Raw genomic sequence first — 16,893 nt, forward strand, 5'->3', positions numbered from 1 at the left:
CTGGAGAGTAGGAAATCCTCCCCATGACCTCTTTATTGGCGATGAAAAATCTGGTGAGTAGCGCTGCCAGTGTTGCTAAGAACCAGAGTAAAACAAACAGAGCAACGGGGCTCAACGCGGTTTCTTTTTTTATCAAACAAATTTATTTATCTTTGAAATTTCTATCCACAGGTATTTACAGACTCAGGTAACAGGTGTGTGTCGCCCGAACAAACGGATAATTCTTTAAAAAGGAAAAAAAAAATAATAATCTACAAATAAACAACAAACATGCTTTGTTTTTTTTTTGTATTTTTCTTTTCAACACTACCAGGTACTTGGTCATTATATAAATTAATTCATAAAAACACAACAGTCTAAAATTCTTCCCGAGCTACATTGTTAGAGTGCTGCTAGAAAACGATCCTCTTCAAGGCTCCAGCAATAAATGTTTGAATCATTTAGTTTTTGCTTCACTTTGTCAGACTCTCTCGCCACGCTCCATTTAAAAAAAAAAGTAATACACAATTAAAGTCACTTTTACTGATAAACTTCCACAAATCCTACGACCACACAGTTAAGCAGTAATAAGACAACACTTCCTGGCAATGACTAACCTTCGAAGTACAGTACACACAATGTCATAATCACTATCAAAACGGAAATACATGTGGTTTTGAGGCTCGTACTCGCTGTTATGTATTTAATACATAATGAGTGGAAAGGGGTGACCTTAGTTTGTTAGTAGCTGTTCTTTAGTGTTTCTCTGAGTAACACACAGCGGCTGTAGTGGTTTTAGTTTCTCCCCAGAAAGCATCTTCCTGCTTCGTTGAACTCCGATCACATCCTCGCTCCAAACCAATTAAAGGGCAATAAAACCCCTCGGATAGTGGAGCTGCTATTAAGTTCTACTTCACGTTAGAAAGACACTAAGCAGTCCCTTCTTATCTCTGTGTTGCTCAGACCCTGACGACCGGGGTGGTGGCGGTGAGGGGCACGGTGGAGCCCGTGTCGTAGTCCAGGTCGATCGTGGTGTGGTTGGCGGTGCCCAGGCTGCTAAGGGACGTACCTGTGCCCATCTGCCTGTCTCGCAGACTTTGTAGGTAGCTCTGAGAGGAGAAGCATCACAGGCACAGATGAGTGAGGTTGGAAAAAATGAACAGATGAATTTGACAAGATAGGAACAATTCTCCTCTATTTTTTTTTTTTGATCTTTGTGGTACTGACACTATAAAAACACACTAATCATCACTACAGCACACGCCATGTTGGGTGACACTGACCGGCGCCAGTAGATCCCCAGCGTAACGTTTGACTGGGGTGGGTTTACGGCGGTACGTGCCTTCCTGCCCACCTGCCTGCTGCCGCTTCTTGGCGTCCTTCTCTCGAATCCGCATCAGCTGGACTCTCTTCTGTCTCCGGCTGATGACGACTATGGAGAGGAATTCAAAATCAGTTTTTCCAGAATTTCAACATCCTGACTAAAACCTTTGGCGCCCACATTCAGAAAACGAAGAATCTATGAAAATCTGTCGAAAAGGAGTTAATTCTTGAATTTGTCAACAAACTAGCGGGGCTCATGGTGGATGAAAAGTCTAATCTTTGCGTCTGGCTGTAATAAATAAATGCCATTGTTGTAAGTTTCATAAGTTGATAGTTCAGTGAAAAGAACTGAATACAACTGTGTCTTCAACTGGCTGGTCCTGTACCAAAGCAAACTTGTGATTGATCCTATGATCACTTGTGACTGTGTTTAAATGTTACTTTAGACTCTTTTAAGGGCAGGTTGATGAATGCGTCCTATTCTCCATACTCGGTTTAGATTTGTGTCCTCCTTTTAGTTGTGTACAAGCTAGAGTTACTAGAAATGAAAGCAACGGGCTAGAATTCATTTTCGATGGAAGCCAGGCACAAACTGATGTCCCACACATGACGCTATGTGAAGGGTGTGACACATTTTAAATGGAGGGTGAGTCAATCATCTAGTATGTCTGATTCATCGCTTGACTTTTAAAGCTAACTGATGAGCAACCCTGCAAACAGTGCAGCTGTAGTGTGAACGCAGCATGATTCTCAGGAGTTCAGGCCCTGAGTTAAACCTACAACAGAGGGACAGCATCATGATATTTCATCCTCACCCTCCGTGTGCGAGAAGCTGTTGTCCGTCAGTTTCCACTGGACCAGAACTCCTACGAGGCTGAGGGCCGGCCAGATGCCCAGAATGACCCAGCTGTACCAGCAGAGCGCCGGCCCCGGAGTGAGGCGCAAACATTCGTACACGTGCGTGGCCAACGCCAGCATCTCCACAAAGTAGTCGGCACACACTGTCATGATGGCCGCCCCGAACACGGCCGTGGAGAGCATGGTGAAGGTCTTTTGCCACTGCAGAGTCAGCACGGCGAACAGCATGCCGGTCCCCAGAAGAACGCCCAGGGGCAGCCAGACCGTGGTCGGGGTGTAGAACTGGTGGGTGAGCAGCAGGGCAGCGAGGGCCAGGAGGAGCCCCAGCAGCAGGCCCGTCATGAAGAGGCCGACGCTTCGCACCAGCATGGTGACCAGGCCGCACAGGAGGCCTATACCCAGGCCGATGCCGGCGCTGGCCTCGACGCTCAGCTGGGTGTCCAGCACGTGCTCCTTGTGGCACAGCAGGAAAATGATGACGGAGCCGAACATCAGACCTGACAGGAACATCACAGCCTTGAAACAGCGGTAACCTGGAGGAGGATGAGAAATGAAGAGTTTTAAGGACCATTGTACGGCCATAATGAAAGCGCTGAATGCTACTGGCACATATAGAGTCAGGGTAAGAAAATGTCTCCAAGTCACAGCTTCAGGGTCAAGCCTGTGGGCCGCTAATAATCCTCACCAAAGAAGCAGTAGATGATGCCGAACAGGCAACACATTGAGCAGATGACGGCAGGGATGACTTCATACTTCCTCTCTATCTCCAAACTACAAGCGTCGATCTCAGCGACGCCGGCCCCCGCCCCCTCAGAGCTGAACTCCGTGGGGTCTGCCATCGCGGTTGAAAGTCGGAGGCTCCGGCTGAAGTTCGGGATGGGGGGTAGAACTTCAGTTGGCGTTATCTGGAGCCCATCTGAGCAGGTTTGGTGACTGTGAGAGGAGAGAAATAAATAAACTACAATCTAAATATCGATTTCAGAGAACTCGAGTATAGCTGAGGTTCAACTGTGACTTCTTCCGAGCTTCTCGGTACGTGCAGCTGTCAGTGCAACTCAGCGGTGAGTGTGTGGCAGCAAACACACACAAACACTTCATTCGCTCCCACATAATCCACGGGCAAGATCTGTTTTCAGGAAACGTTCAGGGTCATGAACCCACCCAGCGAATGCACGTCTGAGCACTCTGGATTAACTTTAGTTTGAGCCGTCCCTTAAAACGTTTAACGGGAAGGTGAAGGGGGCGAACGATGCTTTCTTTTCTTTTGTGTCTGTAAATGACCTATTTTTTTTTATTTTCCACTCATAACTGTGACAGATGTTACCATCATTTGAAAACCAACCAACCGTCTTCCCCCTTCAGTTTAATCCTTGACTTAAAAAACAAATTACGACACATGCCGAGATCAGTAAGGTATACATGTACTAAACTACAGTCTAAAATGCCCAGTCTTTATCCAGCTATATGGAAAACACTGCTTAAAACATTTTCCTAGTAGTATATTTGGCCTCCACGCGTCCGTCCTTCCTTCCTTCCTCCTCCTCCTTTATAATTTCAGTTTCAGTGGAAGTGCACCAACTCGTCCTCTTGAAAGATTATAGATGATATTTAATCTGGCAGGCCTGCAGAGAGCCACAGAGGGCTGCCGTGGGGACCTCAGGCTCATGGGTGGACTGCTGGCAGGCCTCCTGTATGAGCTCACCACAGCTGAGATCCGATTACAGCTAACTCACGTTTTCTGCTCGAGACAAACAGTCAGGAACAGAGGGGTCCTGCCTTTTCTCCTCCCCAACTGCCAGCTCCTCCGTGTCAGTCTTTGACCTCTCCCTCTTCACCTCAAGAGTTCCCCCACCTTTAAATCCACTTTCAAGAGAACGGGGCGCGTTTGTTTTGCCGTTTTCTCCGACCGTGTAATTTGCATGCCCTGCCTATGGATGACTTTACACGGAAAAAATGAGACGACTGGACTGGAAAGTCCTCTTTTCTTCCTCGGTCACTTCTTCAGTACCTTTTCTCTCTCTCTCTCTCCCTCTTTCTGCTTTTTTATCACTGACAGCTGCAGCGTCTCAGTTCTGCGCCGAAAGATCGAACTGGGAAAGAAAATAAGCGTTCAGTCACAGTCTGTTATTTGTTATCGTGAATAGTTGATGCGTACTTTAAGGATATAAACATATAAAGCGGCTCATAAATACAGTTACAGTTGTATTATTGGACAACAAACAAACCCTTTTTGCTCATTTGTGTATCATGTGTATCAGGCTGAACAAAAGGAACGACTAGAACCAGTATTACAGAAACCAGCTCGAGCTTTTGTTGACGAGCAGGACTAGATAGAAATAGTAAACCGAGAGAACGAGACAAATCCGAACTTAAATCTTTCGAACACAATGAGTTCTATAAAACTGTGAACAAGAGGCAGCTCTGTCTGTAAGGGTTAACTCTCCATCTTAAGAAATGCTAATTAACTCGAGAATGTCCAGATGCGACACTGAGGCTTGATGCTTTTTTAGGCTTAACATGTTGTGATAGTCTGACTTCCCTTAGTCACTAAGTCGAGACCCTGAACAGGAAATGCGGCTTAGAGGAAAAAAAAAAAAAAAAAGTAATGAGCTTTTGTTTCCCTCTAGTTTGGGTGGTGCTGTGATCTGCCATAGATGCAGTCGTATGAGAAGAAAAGAGGGTTTTGTTACGCTTTGCTCCCGAGCAGAGTTGACTTTTTAAAATAAATGTAACTTGATGTTGATGAGAGCTGCTGGTTTGTCTTCAATTGGCCTCTTGGTCCGATACGACACCTGGCACGGACCGTGTGGGTCAGCTTGGATATGAAAAACACCTGCGCCAACCGGCTGCTCTATATGTGGAGCGAACCTGTTTGGTGACCTTTCACCGTTTGCGCTTCTCGGCATTGTTTCTCTTGACGGGAACTCCGTTTGACACGGTACAAATTATATCCTGCGCTAATCGGCTGATTCCTTTTACAAACTGCACTTCTGTTGGAGATAATTTGTGCTTTACTCGATGTGCGGAGAGTTATTTAAAGGAAACCCGTGTGACTGACGTTGCATAAAGTGAACTGTAAGATATTACACTGTAGGCACATGGCAGGCCAGGACAAATAATGAAAGCCTTTGGGTGAGTTTATTAGATTAAGTTAAACCATGAGAAGTCATCAGGAGTAGCAGAAAATGATGAGGTCCCAGTCCTCCTCCTTTCTTCCACATATCATACTTGGTTACCGTTAAATTCGATATTGAAACTGGAAAAATTACATCTTAATTTAAAACAGCACTGTGAGTGTTAACGAATAAATATTTCAACGCCATTTCAAGAGCAATTTACTTAACTCTTGATGCATATACACCCACGTACACACTCCCACGTCTCTTGCCTCGTGTTACCACCTCCCTTCGCCACAATGGTGTCCTATGTCCAGCAGCCTTGGAAGTCACCGCTGCTGTGGGAGAATGGAGCCATTATGGGGCAAAACAAAGACTCTGAGGCCCATGCTGTGACCTCTAGTGGCACTCAGAGGAAACCATGCGGACGGAGACCACATGAGGACGGCTGAGAGCGGCAAGGAAGCTGCTACATCCCAAGTTGTTTGCTTTAACATGGGTGCCAAGTATTTGCCCGCAGAGGGCTGGTGAGTGACGAGCAGGAGGGGGGTCCTGACTAGAAGCAGAGCTATCTGTCTTAATGACTGAGCTCTCCGGAGGCCTTTCCCAGTGCCCCGAATATTCTGCAGGCTAAAGTTGCCTGGCAACTGATTCAGTGCTAGTCAACCAGACTGAGAGTCTACAGTCACGCTAACGGCTCTGTGAGGCCGTCCTTCAGCGTGGCAGTGCCGTGAGTTACACGGTGAATTAATCATGCAAATATACACTAAAAAGTGACAATGCTACCCTGTTCCCCCTTTTTAACCGTATGTTTGTAACGATGCCGTGCAGATTTTGACCCAATAACGACGCCAGGTGAAAGGAAAGGCTTCACAAACTGAGAATTCATCCTCTTGGGACGTTACAGCAAATCACAGGAATCAATTAGAAAGTTGGATGTCCTAATGATACCACGGTGTAACTGCAATGTCTGCATTTCAATAACGTGTGCTGCATGTCTTTCTGTTGTCCATCGTTTCCTGTCTATCTCTACAGTGTTCTATTTAACCCATTCAGACCGGATCACGCATCTGTGCGTAGTTACCATTAAGGCCGGCAAACGCGTCCGTGTCATTTTGAGCGCTGTCGTCTTTTTCGAGGCACATGGCCAATTGACCTTTGGCTAAGCCCCGCCCCCCTTGGTTACTGTTGCTACGTCCGACATTCTCTTCTGGGCTCGGGTTTTCTGGTTATCTATAAGGCTCTGGTATCAATATCAAGGAGCAACACTGTTCATGCAAAGCTGGGTACGTCTCTATTCACTTCTATAATCGTTATTACGAAGCAAACGGACTAACGTTACGCACGTATAACGTTGTATTTCTTCAGCGTGTGCTAGCGTATCAACAACTATGCAACTTAAGCTGTAACGGTGATGTTTTGGTTAGCTCCACAGGGTTTTGCGCGCACATCATTGGGCTTATCCATACCCTGGATGCTGGATATATACCGACAGTATAGCCTGCCGAGACCGAAAATATGAGACGCCTGCGTTAAAGTCAATGGAGCGCTGTGGAAAAAGTGTCGGACCCCTGTGGGAGCTCTCTTGGCTGTGATTGGTCAATCTACATTCTAGGGCGGGGCTTAGCCAAAGGTCAATTATATGCACTGTGATTGGCTGAAATATTCTTGGGGTGAGTGACAGAGATGCTTAGGGTGCATCCGAATAGTCAGTACATACTAACGTCGGTTAGAACGGACTACTCAACCATCAATTTAGTACGTTATTTATGTATGCGAGCGAGTAGTAGGCATACAATTTGGACGTACTGGGCAGCCATCTTGCCTGTCCTTAGACCCCGGATGTTTACATGTGACGCCGACACATATGACGCACACCGGCGGGTGCCGCGAAATTTTAAAGCCACCTCGGAGAAGTGTTTTCGAAACAACCAACATCTTAAACTCAACATTTATCCTAATATACTGACATTTATAAACTTCGGTTGTCGTAGCTGTAGCTGTCACAACGGTCTCAGCCATTTTGTCTGATTTGATTTTCCCGGCGGCTCGTCTTCTTCTACGCTTAGCGGGCTCCCGCTGAATTGTGGGATAGCGTAGTGAGCTACCGTTGTATACTGTGGAGGTAGTAGGCCATCCGGGTATTTTTCGCCTACTAGTCGATGTCTACTAAGAATTCGGACGTACTACTACTGTGGCGTACTGCGTCTCGCCTACTGAACAGTACGTCAGTATGGGTATTCGGTAGGGATGCACCGATCCGACTTTTTCAGTCCCGATACCGATACCGATGCCTGGGCTTTGTATATCTGTCGATACCCGATACCGATCCGATACCGTTGAATTAATATAATAAACTGCATACCTTCCACCTTATACCTTCCTTCCACCATGTAGAAGAATCTAAAGGCACCAGACTTTCCTAACTAAGACAAAATAACATAGATGTAATGTATTGAATACTTATTTATTTGTTATTTGAACAATTGTGCATCCAAATTGAAAATAAAATGTAATCAAACTTCTTAAAATAAATTTAAATAAATAAAATGTAGTAGTAGAAACAAAACAGTAATCAAAACAAGTTACCAAACACTGTAAACATGTAAAACATATATTAAGTGCAAAGTACTGCAGGAATTCAAAATACAAAAGCAGCTGAACCTGAGAATATAACCCGTGAAATGCCTCCACACACCCGACTCTTTCGCTCGCTCCATGTTAAACGCTCCAGCTCGTTCTTCTTCTTCTTCTTCTGTTTAATGGCGGATCATATCTTTACGACATACCGCCACCTACTGGACTACTACAGGATCTCCAACTCGTTCCACCATGCTGCTAACGAATGACGAAGGATTTGCTGCGACGGAGGAAAAAAAGAAAAGAAAAGAAAAGAAAACTGGATCGGCCCGTGGATCGGTTAATTTTACCGATACCCGATCCAGCTATTTTTTCCAATATCGGGGCCGATACCCGATACCAATATCGGATCGGTGCATCCCTAGTATTCGGATGCACCCTTAGGGATTTTTTTTAAACTCATGTGACTAATAAAACGCTTTGTGATTGGTCGAAATAAGCCTGACACGTGGAGTATGTTTTGGTCGAAAATTTTAAACACCGTGCTAGCGATCCGTCACGGCTGACTCAAGTGAAGGAAGTGATATTGACGAAATAATTGGAAAAATAGATCTTTGCTGATTTTCAAAATTTTTAAAATGTTTGATGTTTATTGGGATTTAAAAAAAAATGCATTTGAAGATTATGCCCTAGCAAGTCAGTCAAGTTGAAAGCCAAAGAAGTAAGCTGTCAAATGCTTTTTATCTGCTACAGAGCCTGAGAAATTAAGGTTTTAGTAAGCGTTGACATATTTTGAAAAACCTCAGGTTTTGAGAGGGGGTTTACAGAAGAGTATTTAGGCATAAAAAGGCCTTTTTTAGCAGGCGTTTCAGGCCTAAATGGGTTAAGACGCCATAAAAGGTTAAGAAAGCATTTCACACAAAAACAAAACTGTCAATCTTCTTGGCATCCAGTGTCTGTTCAGATGTGTTGCTTTGAACTGACCGTGGCTCCAAACATTTGAGCATTTCTCTTCAGGCATGGACTTTCTTTGAGCAAATGAGACTCCTGAAATAAACTCCTAAAAAATGAGATAGTTTACGTTGTCAGGTGATAAAGACGAGAAAACGTGACAGAGAAGAACTGAGAGTTTACACGAGTAAGTATCAGCTGCGTGTGAGCTATTGGAAAATTATGTTAGCCTTGGGTATACTCCCCTTGAGCAAACATTACAGGGGGGGGGCTGAGCAGTGCAGATCTGAGTGCTCAGCTGCTGAGGAACAGGCAAAAAAGAAGTTCCCCACATTGCTAATTTGGGTGTGTTTAATCAACAGCTGAGAAGCCGAAAACCTTCAGTGTTGTGACTTGGCTGTTTGGCAGCTTCAGTTGGAGGAAGACTCTGAAGAATGCGAGATGCACGGGGGCCTGAACAGTTGTAGCTATAAATCACACCACTTTAAGCTTGAACGCCCCAACCAGCTGAAAGACTAGATATAAGAAACCATGGGGATAAAAGCTAAGCGTCACCGTGGGGCTATTAACATTATGCCATACTGTGTTGAGTAAAAATCTGAAGCGTGTTAAGCAAGACATCATATGCCCCTACTACTGAGCTTCCTGCCCCTCCACAGCAGGAAGCTCCGGGACCAGATGAGGAAGTGGAACATCACGTTTCAGCAGGAACTCGCCGTCGTTATGTTTGTCACACCGAGCAGAGGCAGAAGCAAAGTGTTGGACTATCGGCGCTGAAGCTAATCAACAAGTCCCGAGACCCTCTTACCAGGAAAGACTGCGTTTCCTGGGTGTGTTTTGCTCTGTCAGATATTGGAAATGTGGCCACGAGGAAGCAGCAGGATGGCAGCACTGTGATACGACAAAAATAAGCTAGTAATCTGTCTGTCTTGCGGGCTAATCCACACATAACACTAACTATTGTGTTAAAGTGCCTCTGCTTATGTGATTAAGACTATTTCAGAAGAGATTTTGTGCAGCCAGCGCTGTGTTTGTGTGCCGTAACATCTTGCATAATAAACAAAGCACCGCATGATAGCCAGTTTTCACGTTTCCCAGACTTTTGAATGTTCTTGTCTTGGATTGAAGTCACGCTCAAATTAAACTGATTTGTTGTTCATTATTACTCTCCAGCGATGAATAAATTAATAAATAAGCTCACCCCAACGTACATGCCTTCACTCCCCACTGTCCAGATGATTTTTTTTTAAAAATTCATTTAGATTCACCTTCCGCCGCTCATTCGTCCTGACTGCCGCAATAATAAAACATACACAAATTAATATTCACAGCAATAAAAAATGTCAAAGCTGACGTTGTATGTGGCCCGGTGGGACGCACTCAGACACACAATCCTCTACGTGACATGTGTTTCTGGCAGCCTTAGCACGAGTCCACTCATGCCACGTACTGTGGCCGCTTCCGTAACTTTCCACATATTATTCCAACGCTGCGAGCGCTCCAGTAAACTACCAAAATATCAGGACTGCTTATTTTTTTTTCCCCTGCACAATTGCTTCTTACTAAATGGTCACATCCAGCTGGTCTGCCCGAATTACAGCCATAACTGAGGAACTCAACAATCACAAAAATTCATTCTTAAAGTAGAGAATCCAAAGAAACTCTCAGAATCCACCTTTACATAGACTGCGTTTACATGTTCTTTAGTATCCTGGTTTTGAGGCTTCTCCCGGCTTTGAGCATATCCGGGATATGGTGTTTACATGGAACACAGAGAAACCCGGTTATTCATATCCCCGTATACATGATAAATACCAGAAACCCGTTTTGCCTCCTATCTGCGTGTTTCACGTCTTTTTCAATGTTTTCCCAACGCGACCTAACTTGTTCAACGGAGCGAGGTGGAAAACCAGCGTCACGTAGCTTTTCCGCAACAGATTTGAATACATCGGCATGTCGGTGTTTTCTGCCATCTAAACACGTCGTTATGTTTAGTTCTTTCATTGCTTTAAGGGAAAATTCTGTCTCTTCGTCGCTCCAAAAGTGAGACGTTCTCGTTGCCGCCATGTTGTTTGTATATCTAGTGCGTCACTTGGCGTCACTCGCGACCTGCGCAGACAGTGGGCAGCCGTCAGAGATCGGGATAAGGTGTATACATGCTCCAGTATCCCGGCTTCTATCGGAGTACTCCAGGTGGCAAAACCGGGTTTCTTGAAATCGGGAAATGAGCATATCCCGATTTCTGAATTCGGGATATGGTGTTTACATGGACAAACACGAAAACGGGATACTTCAAAAACTAAAGAACATGTAAACATGGTCAATGACTCAAAAACAGACCCAAGTCAATGGCCGAGCATCATTTCTCAAGACACGGTTGAACCCGACGGCTTTCAGAATAACATATTTCTAGCAGACCCTTTTTTCACAGCAGACGTTTTGACTTAGTAAGGAACACGCCGGCCGGTGGCTCCTTTCCATTAGGTTAGCTCATAAAAGCGAAGTGAATCAGAATGCACTAAAGCAGGACCTCTCCTAAGTCGAGCGCAGACCATCATTAAGACTCATCTGGTTTTTCCTGCTGTGTAAAAGGTCCGTTAACTCCCCGACTCTGACTCCAGAACCATCAGTCACATTTATATATTTCATCTGGCCCGCGTAGCTCTGGGCCGCCGTAATGTTGCCTTGTACCCATCTTTTGTTAGAGTTATCTAACTTCTTTTGCCCTCATAATCTCTCCATTTCAACGCTTGCCTGACTGTGCTCTAAAACAATAGGGGTCTTTCAACCTAAGACCGCAGAGAGCTACTTCTTATGGAATAAACGGGCATGAAATGATCTAAAAACACAACAAGGAGGCTTTTTGAAGAGAGTCACATGTCGATGAGTGCATGAGTGTGTAACGCATTAAAGCAATAACATCCATCCACACGTTTGCGCTGCAGTAAGCTGGAACAGCGAGGAGATGAAGGAGTGCGCAGTTATAGGAGGAGCGGTTCCACAACGCTCTATTAAGGTTTGTGGTGCAGAGCAGCATTTAGTAGGCGGCGTGGTGGAGTCTGACGTCCACATGTCAGCGAGAGCATGACACTGTATCACTGTATGTGAGATAATATATGCTGCTGACGAACACTAAGCCGGGGGGGGAACAGTCAGAGCAAACAGCTTTTTGTCTCCAACTCTATAATCAAGCTTGGGCTCTTTCATAATATCATTTTGCCTTTGTTTGGCTTTTATTACGTTTACTTTACGCAAAGGGAGTTGGTGCACACAGAAACACGGTTACTTGTGCAGGCTGCCGAAGTAAATTGTCTACAAGCTAAAGTGATTTAATTGTAATCATCTGTACATGAAGTATATATGCTCTAGTAGCAGCAGAAGGGGCAGCGGTTCAGACCTCCCGTGCAGTCAGTGCCTATATACGTCTACAGCCCTTCCACTGCAGCTCTATCATTTAGAGCAGGCATCTAACCCGTCTTTCTAAATATTCCACTCTGCAATAATTGCACCTCCTACGAGCGAGCTCACGAGCCTAAAATATCGCGCGGGTCCTTCATTTTCCCAGCCGGCCCATCGCCCCTCTCATGTCACAGCTAGAACCGATGTTTAGCGCTGAAAGTAGTCTATGGATGATGTTTGAAAACCACTGCCTAGATGTTTTGTCGCACCCCGGGAGCCACCAGTTACGTCCATCTCAATTGTGTGAGACAAACTCGGGTTGTTGCTCATGTCAGCTCTCCCAGACAGGCTATGGCGGCCATTAAAGAACAAGAACAAGAAGAAGAAGCAATTACACTTCAAACTGATTATGAAAGTATTCAATTATAGTTATCTTTTACATCATCCAAACAAAATAACCTCTGTGTTACTTTCACAATACTTTCCTAACTGTACAGGGGGGACGGGTCGAACTGAACGAAAAGTGCGGAACAGATAAGTCTGTAACAGGAATTGATGCATTTTCTAAGCAGAAGAGAAAGCCAAAAAGATACAGATCGCTGCGGTTTATTAGATTAACCACGCCGACGAGTCCACACGCTACAGCTCTCCATATTCATAATGACAAAGCTTAGAGTCACTCCTCGGTCTGTTTAGCTGCCCATGCGCACTGCAATATTGATAGATACGGTCACGTGGCAACCAAAAAGGGTCCTTCTGAGGTAAACCCACCCAAATAAATCTTCTGCAGCAGCTGTCATTGTGAAAGGGCGTTTGCGACGGGTTTTAAACCTCAGTATGTACATTTCTCCTGAAAGCAAAGTAAGAAATTCACAGTCTTAATCCTGATTAGGCTGCGGCACGGCGCAGCGTACGGAGCTGTGCCTTCCGAGGAAATCTAAGTACATGTCCCAGCGACATATCTTCTTTCAACAGTCACCAGCGAGAAAAAGCCACACCAGCCATAGTCCTTGTTTGTCCTCGCAGTCGATAACTTTATTTTTTTTAGACTATAATCTTAAGTCTTCTAAATGCAGAGGTTTTTTTTTATTGGGAGCCACTAGAAAACTTTTCTTGGACACTTCCCAGGCTCTTTTTTCTTCCTGACCACAAGAGATGGTGAATATTTTGAGCATTAGATTAGATTAATCAGCATTGTGCAAGCTCATTTTGCACGAGCTTGAGTGTACACGTTTATTTGTATTTAAAAGTCCCTCATTATTGCTTTAATGTGCATATAATGTAAAAAAATATATATGTTTTTCTACAAAAATGATTCGTCAATGCCACAGCTTCATATAGGTTTGAAACTGGAGATATAAAGAAAGGCCAGAGAGTCGGTCGAAACTTTAATTGGAATAAAACATTAGAGCCATGTTGCTGTCTAAAAAAGAAAGCAGATGTGAACCCAAACTTCAAACCAAAGCGCTTCCTGATAAAAATGGGAAGTCCTGCTGCGCCGTGCAGGTCAGCTGCTCCTGCTATTTTCGGTAAAGTTTGGAGTTCAACTTTTTACCAGTGTCATGATGTGTGTTTGACCAGTGGAGATAGGAGTCGTCAGCGTTGTAGCGTGCATGTTCCAACAACAAGGCCAAGACCGAGACCCTCGCGTCCGTGCTGCTAATTAAAAACCACTATGAAAAAACAAAACACGTGCAGTCCGTCTTTCACCAACTCTTGCTCTTCATGCCTCCTTTCCTGCCGTCTCCGCTTCCCAAAAGCAGGGAAGGGCTTCCTCTCGGCCTTTTCAAAGGGGCAAAACCATCTGGTGCAGGCTGACAGACAGAGTAGGTCAAGTAAAAGCAAGGGGGGGGAGGTTAACTACAGACCGCGCTCCCCAGTAAAGACAGGACCTGTAGGCTGTCATCACGCTGGCCCAAAAACCAAGAGGCACTCCCACCCTGGGTCACACAGCAGAACCACAGGGTAGGGCTTTTTGCACGCTACATGGGCCATTAGGTCACATGAACCATTCGCCTTAAAAAAAAAGAAAACTCTACTGCAGACAGTTATCCTTGAATGCATCACAATGGACTAAACAACAAGTCTCAAACTACTTGTAGGGTTTTAGACTTAAATGACTTTAAAAAGCACAAATCTGTGAGGATTTATTACTCCATTGAAGACCTGCAAGATAGAAAACTAATCACACATCATGCACAACAGCTAACTTAAAACAGACACTGCTGATTACGGTACATAACTGAGCTGCTTCGGTTTGGATGCCTGGTTCAGTGCACACCAATAAAGCCTTGATTATCCTGGATGATTACGTCTTTGTCCCCCTAAATTTGGAGGATAAACTGCATTATGTGGCTCGGTGTAAAAACAATTTAAAAAAAAGAAAGAAAGAAAGAAAGAAAGAAAGGAAAAGGAGCAGACGTGGAAGCAGCCTGGCTATCTACGTGTTATTACAAACACTTCCAGCTGTAAGGGTTTGGCACCGATCGACAGTCAAGAGTCTGGAGTGGGATTAATCAAATATGATCAATAAACGCTAGTAAGACACATGCTGTTGTTTCATACAAATGTCAAATGACACGGGAAACTCCTGAGATTTGGATTAGAAGTCATTCTGCTGTCACAGACTAAAACGCGTAACTTTAACGTTTCCAGGGTGTTCGTTTAAAAACTTACCGATGAGTCCGGCTGTCCTAACTTCTCGCTGACAATCGGCCCTGTCAGGCAGGAAAACCAGCCCACCATTCACAAACACAAAGCAGCAGCGGTGGTAGGGTACCAGGGAAAACCGGTTTTGTCTCAACTTATCCCGGGGCTCTTTTTTTTTTTTAAACTTTCAAGCCGCACTAAACCGACAACTGCGGCATTTTTCTTTTTTTATGTTCCTGCCTCTGCTTTATGCAAATCTTCTTCTTCTTATTTTTTTTTTTTTAAAGCTGGCTCTGACGGCAGATGTAGGGGAAGGTTAGCTAGTTTCCATTCTTCTCCGCGGGCGTCCTCCTTGCTCCTCACTCGCTCCGAAACTAAATTAACCGTTGAACTTCCCGACGCAGGCTCCTCTCTGACAGAGCCTCGGTCCACCTCTGAGGAACAAAACCTTCCCCTCGCCTTCTCCTTTTTGCTCTCCTCTGAAATTAATGGCACTTACAAAAAAAAAACAAAGGGGAGAAAGTTTTCCCTCTCTCCCCCCCTCCGAGGTAATCCCCTCTCTATCTCCATCCAGCGTCGGCCGTTGGGCCGTTGGTAGGCGGTGGGGGCGGAGTGGGGAGGGGAGGGGTGGCTCCAGGGAGCTAGCTAGCTGTACCTGAGCTAATCTGATAACATGCTAACATCTTGAATTAGCATGAGTTAGCTTGAATTTCTGCCTTCATCTGGATATTAAAGAAATATTATTAAATAATAAATAATACAATAATTAATTTACAATAAGACCTTAAACTTTATTTTGTACCCCCCCCCCCCAAAAAAAAGGAATAAATAAATAAATAAATAAAGCAGTCTTTATTTTTTCTTTAAACATTCTAAAAGCTAACTCATGCTAGCTAATGGTTTTTTTTTTTAGAAGATGAAAAAATTAATGAGACACCACTCACATATAAATTATGTGTAATGGCAAATAAATTATTTACTTTAAGAAGCACTTAAGTAGCTAAACTACAACATACATGAATCAGCCACAACATTAAAACCACTGACAGGAGAAGTAAAAAACATTAATCATCTTGTGACAATTCAGTGTCCTGCTGGGAAACTTTTGGACCTGGAATTCATTCATGTGGATGTTAGACGTGTAGGACTACCACCCACCTAGACCAGACCAGGCCACCCCCACCCCATAGCAATGACACTCCTTAATGGCAGCAGCCATCCCCAGCAGGAGCCTCCAAATTCCCTAGATCCCAAACTGATCAAGTATCTGTGGGATGATCCACAGAGGCCCCTCCGCTCAACCCATAGGACCCAAAGGCCCCCACTAACAAGATTCTGCTGCCAGACACCACAGGACACCCTCAGAAGGCCCATGTCCATTCTCTCAATTTATCTCAAACTGTTAATTTAAATAAATCAAGATCAAACATGCATGCATTTATCTTATCAAGCACCATCCAAAGATGGCAAGGCCAGTGTCAAAGAGATTTTTATCATCTAATCATGACTGGACTAGTTAGAGGGATTTTTTTTACTGCCTCACAGTGGGCCCTATTCAGAATCTCATAACAGCCCCGTAAAGACGTAGTAAATAGTTTAACTATTACAAAAGAATTTTCAAATCTTTAATAAGGACGGCACTTTTACTCCAACTTTAAAGACATGACTACAGCTGCCTGTAGTTAGGCCAGTAATGAGTTCTGTGTATCAAGGCAGCAAGCAGCGTTAGGTAGACTGGTTTAATTACAGGCTAACTCAATGGCTTCTCTTTTTATACTCAGCCTGGGAATTTGCTGGGTAACAACTGGTGACACGGGACCCCGAGGATTGTGCTGGTACACACAGGAATGAGCTGCAGCTGTGAGTGCTGTTAGTGCGAGCACTCCTTTTGCCGGAGGAGCTACGTGGGCCAGTGACAGTCTTGTCGTTCCAGCTGATACACCAGTGGTTAAAACCTTACACCCACATATATTCAAAATATACATAGTCATCTGATCTATTCACGTTTGACTTGACTGAGCAGGTCATAAGTAGTGTA

The 16,893-nt window shown here is 44.5% G+C and overlaps 1 protein-coding gene across 2 annotated transcripts; it reads right to left on the reverse strand.

Annotated features, from left to right (window-relative positions):
* Positions 1-31: 31 nt before the first annotated feature.
* LOC311486732 (transmembrane protein 198-like) lies at positions 32-15,406 on the reverse strand. 2 transcript variants are annotated; one of them, XM_084542716.1, is made up of 5 exons: positions 14,883-15,406; positions 2,846-3,093; positions 2,118-2,693; positions 1,334-1,411; positions 32-1,088 (listed from the first exon to the last, which is right to left on the reverse strand). In XM_084542716.1, the coding sequence occupies exons 2-5, from the start codon at positions 2,997-2,999 to the stop codon at positions 1,036-1,038; spliced, it is 861 nt and encodes a 286-aa protein (XP_084398842.1). In that variant the 5' UTR covers positions 3,000-3,093; positions 14,883-15,406; the 3' UTR covers positions 32-1,035. The 2 variants fall into 2 exon arrangements, with proteins under 2 accessions (XP_084398842.1, XP_084398841.1); XM_084542715.1 differs by having other exon boundaries at positions 36-1,088; positions 1,263-1,411.
* Between the last annotated feature and the right edge of the window lie 1,487 nt (positions 15,407-16,893).

Source organism: Chelon labrosus (genome assembly GCF_963514085.1).
Source record: "Chelon labrosus genome assembly, chromosome: 4".
Taxonomy (NCBI): Eukaryota; Metazoa; Chordata; class Actinopteri; order Mugiliformes; family Mugilidae; genus Chelon; species Chelon labrosus.

Coding starts and splice junctions, on each gene's coding strand:
- LOC311486732 (XM_084542715.1), bottom strand. CDS start 2,999: ATGGCAGACCCCACGGAGTTCAGCTCTGAGGGGGCGGGGGCCGGCGTC. Junction 1,412..2,117: donor CAGCTTCTCGCACACGGAGG/GTGAGGATGAAA, acceptor TCCTCTCCATAG/TCGTCATCAGCCGGAGACAG. Junction 1,089..1,262: donor CTGGGGATCTACTGGCGCCG/GTCAGTGTCACC, acceptor TTCTCCTCTCAG/AGCTACCTACAAAGTCTGCG.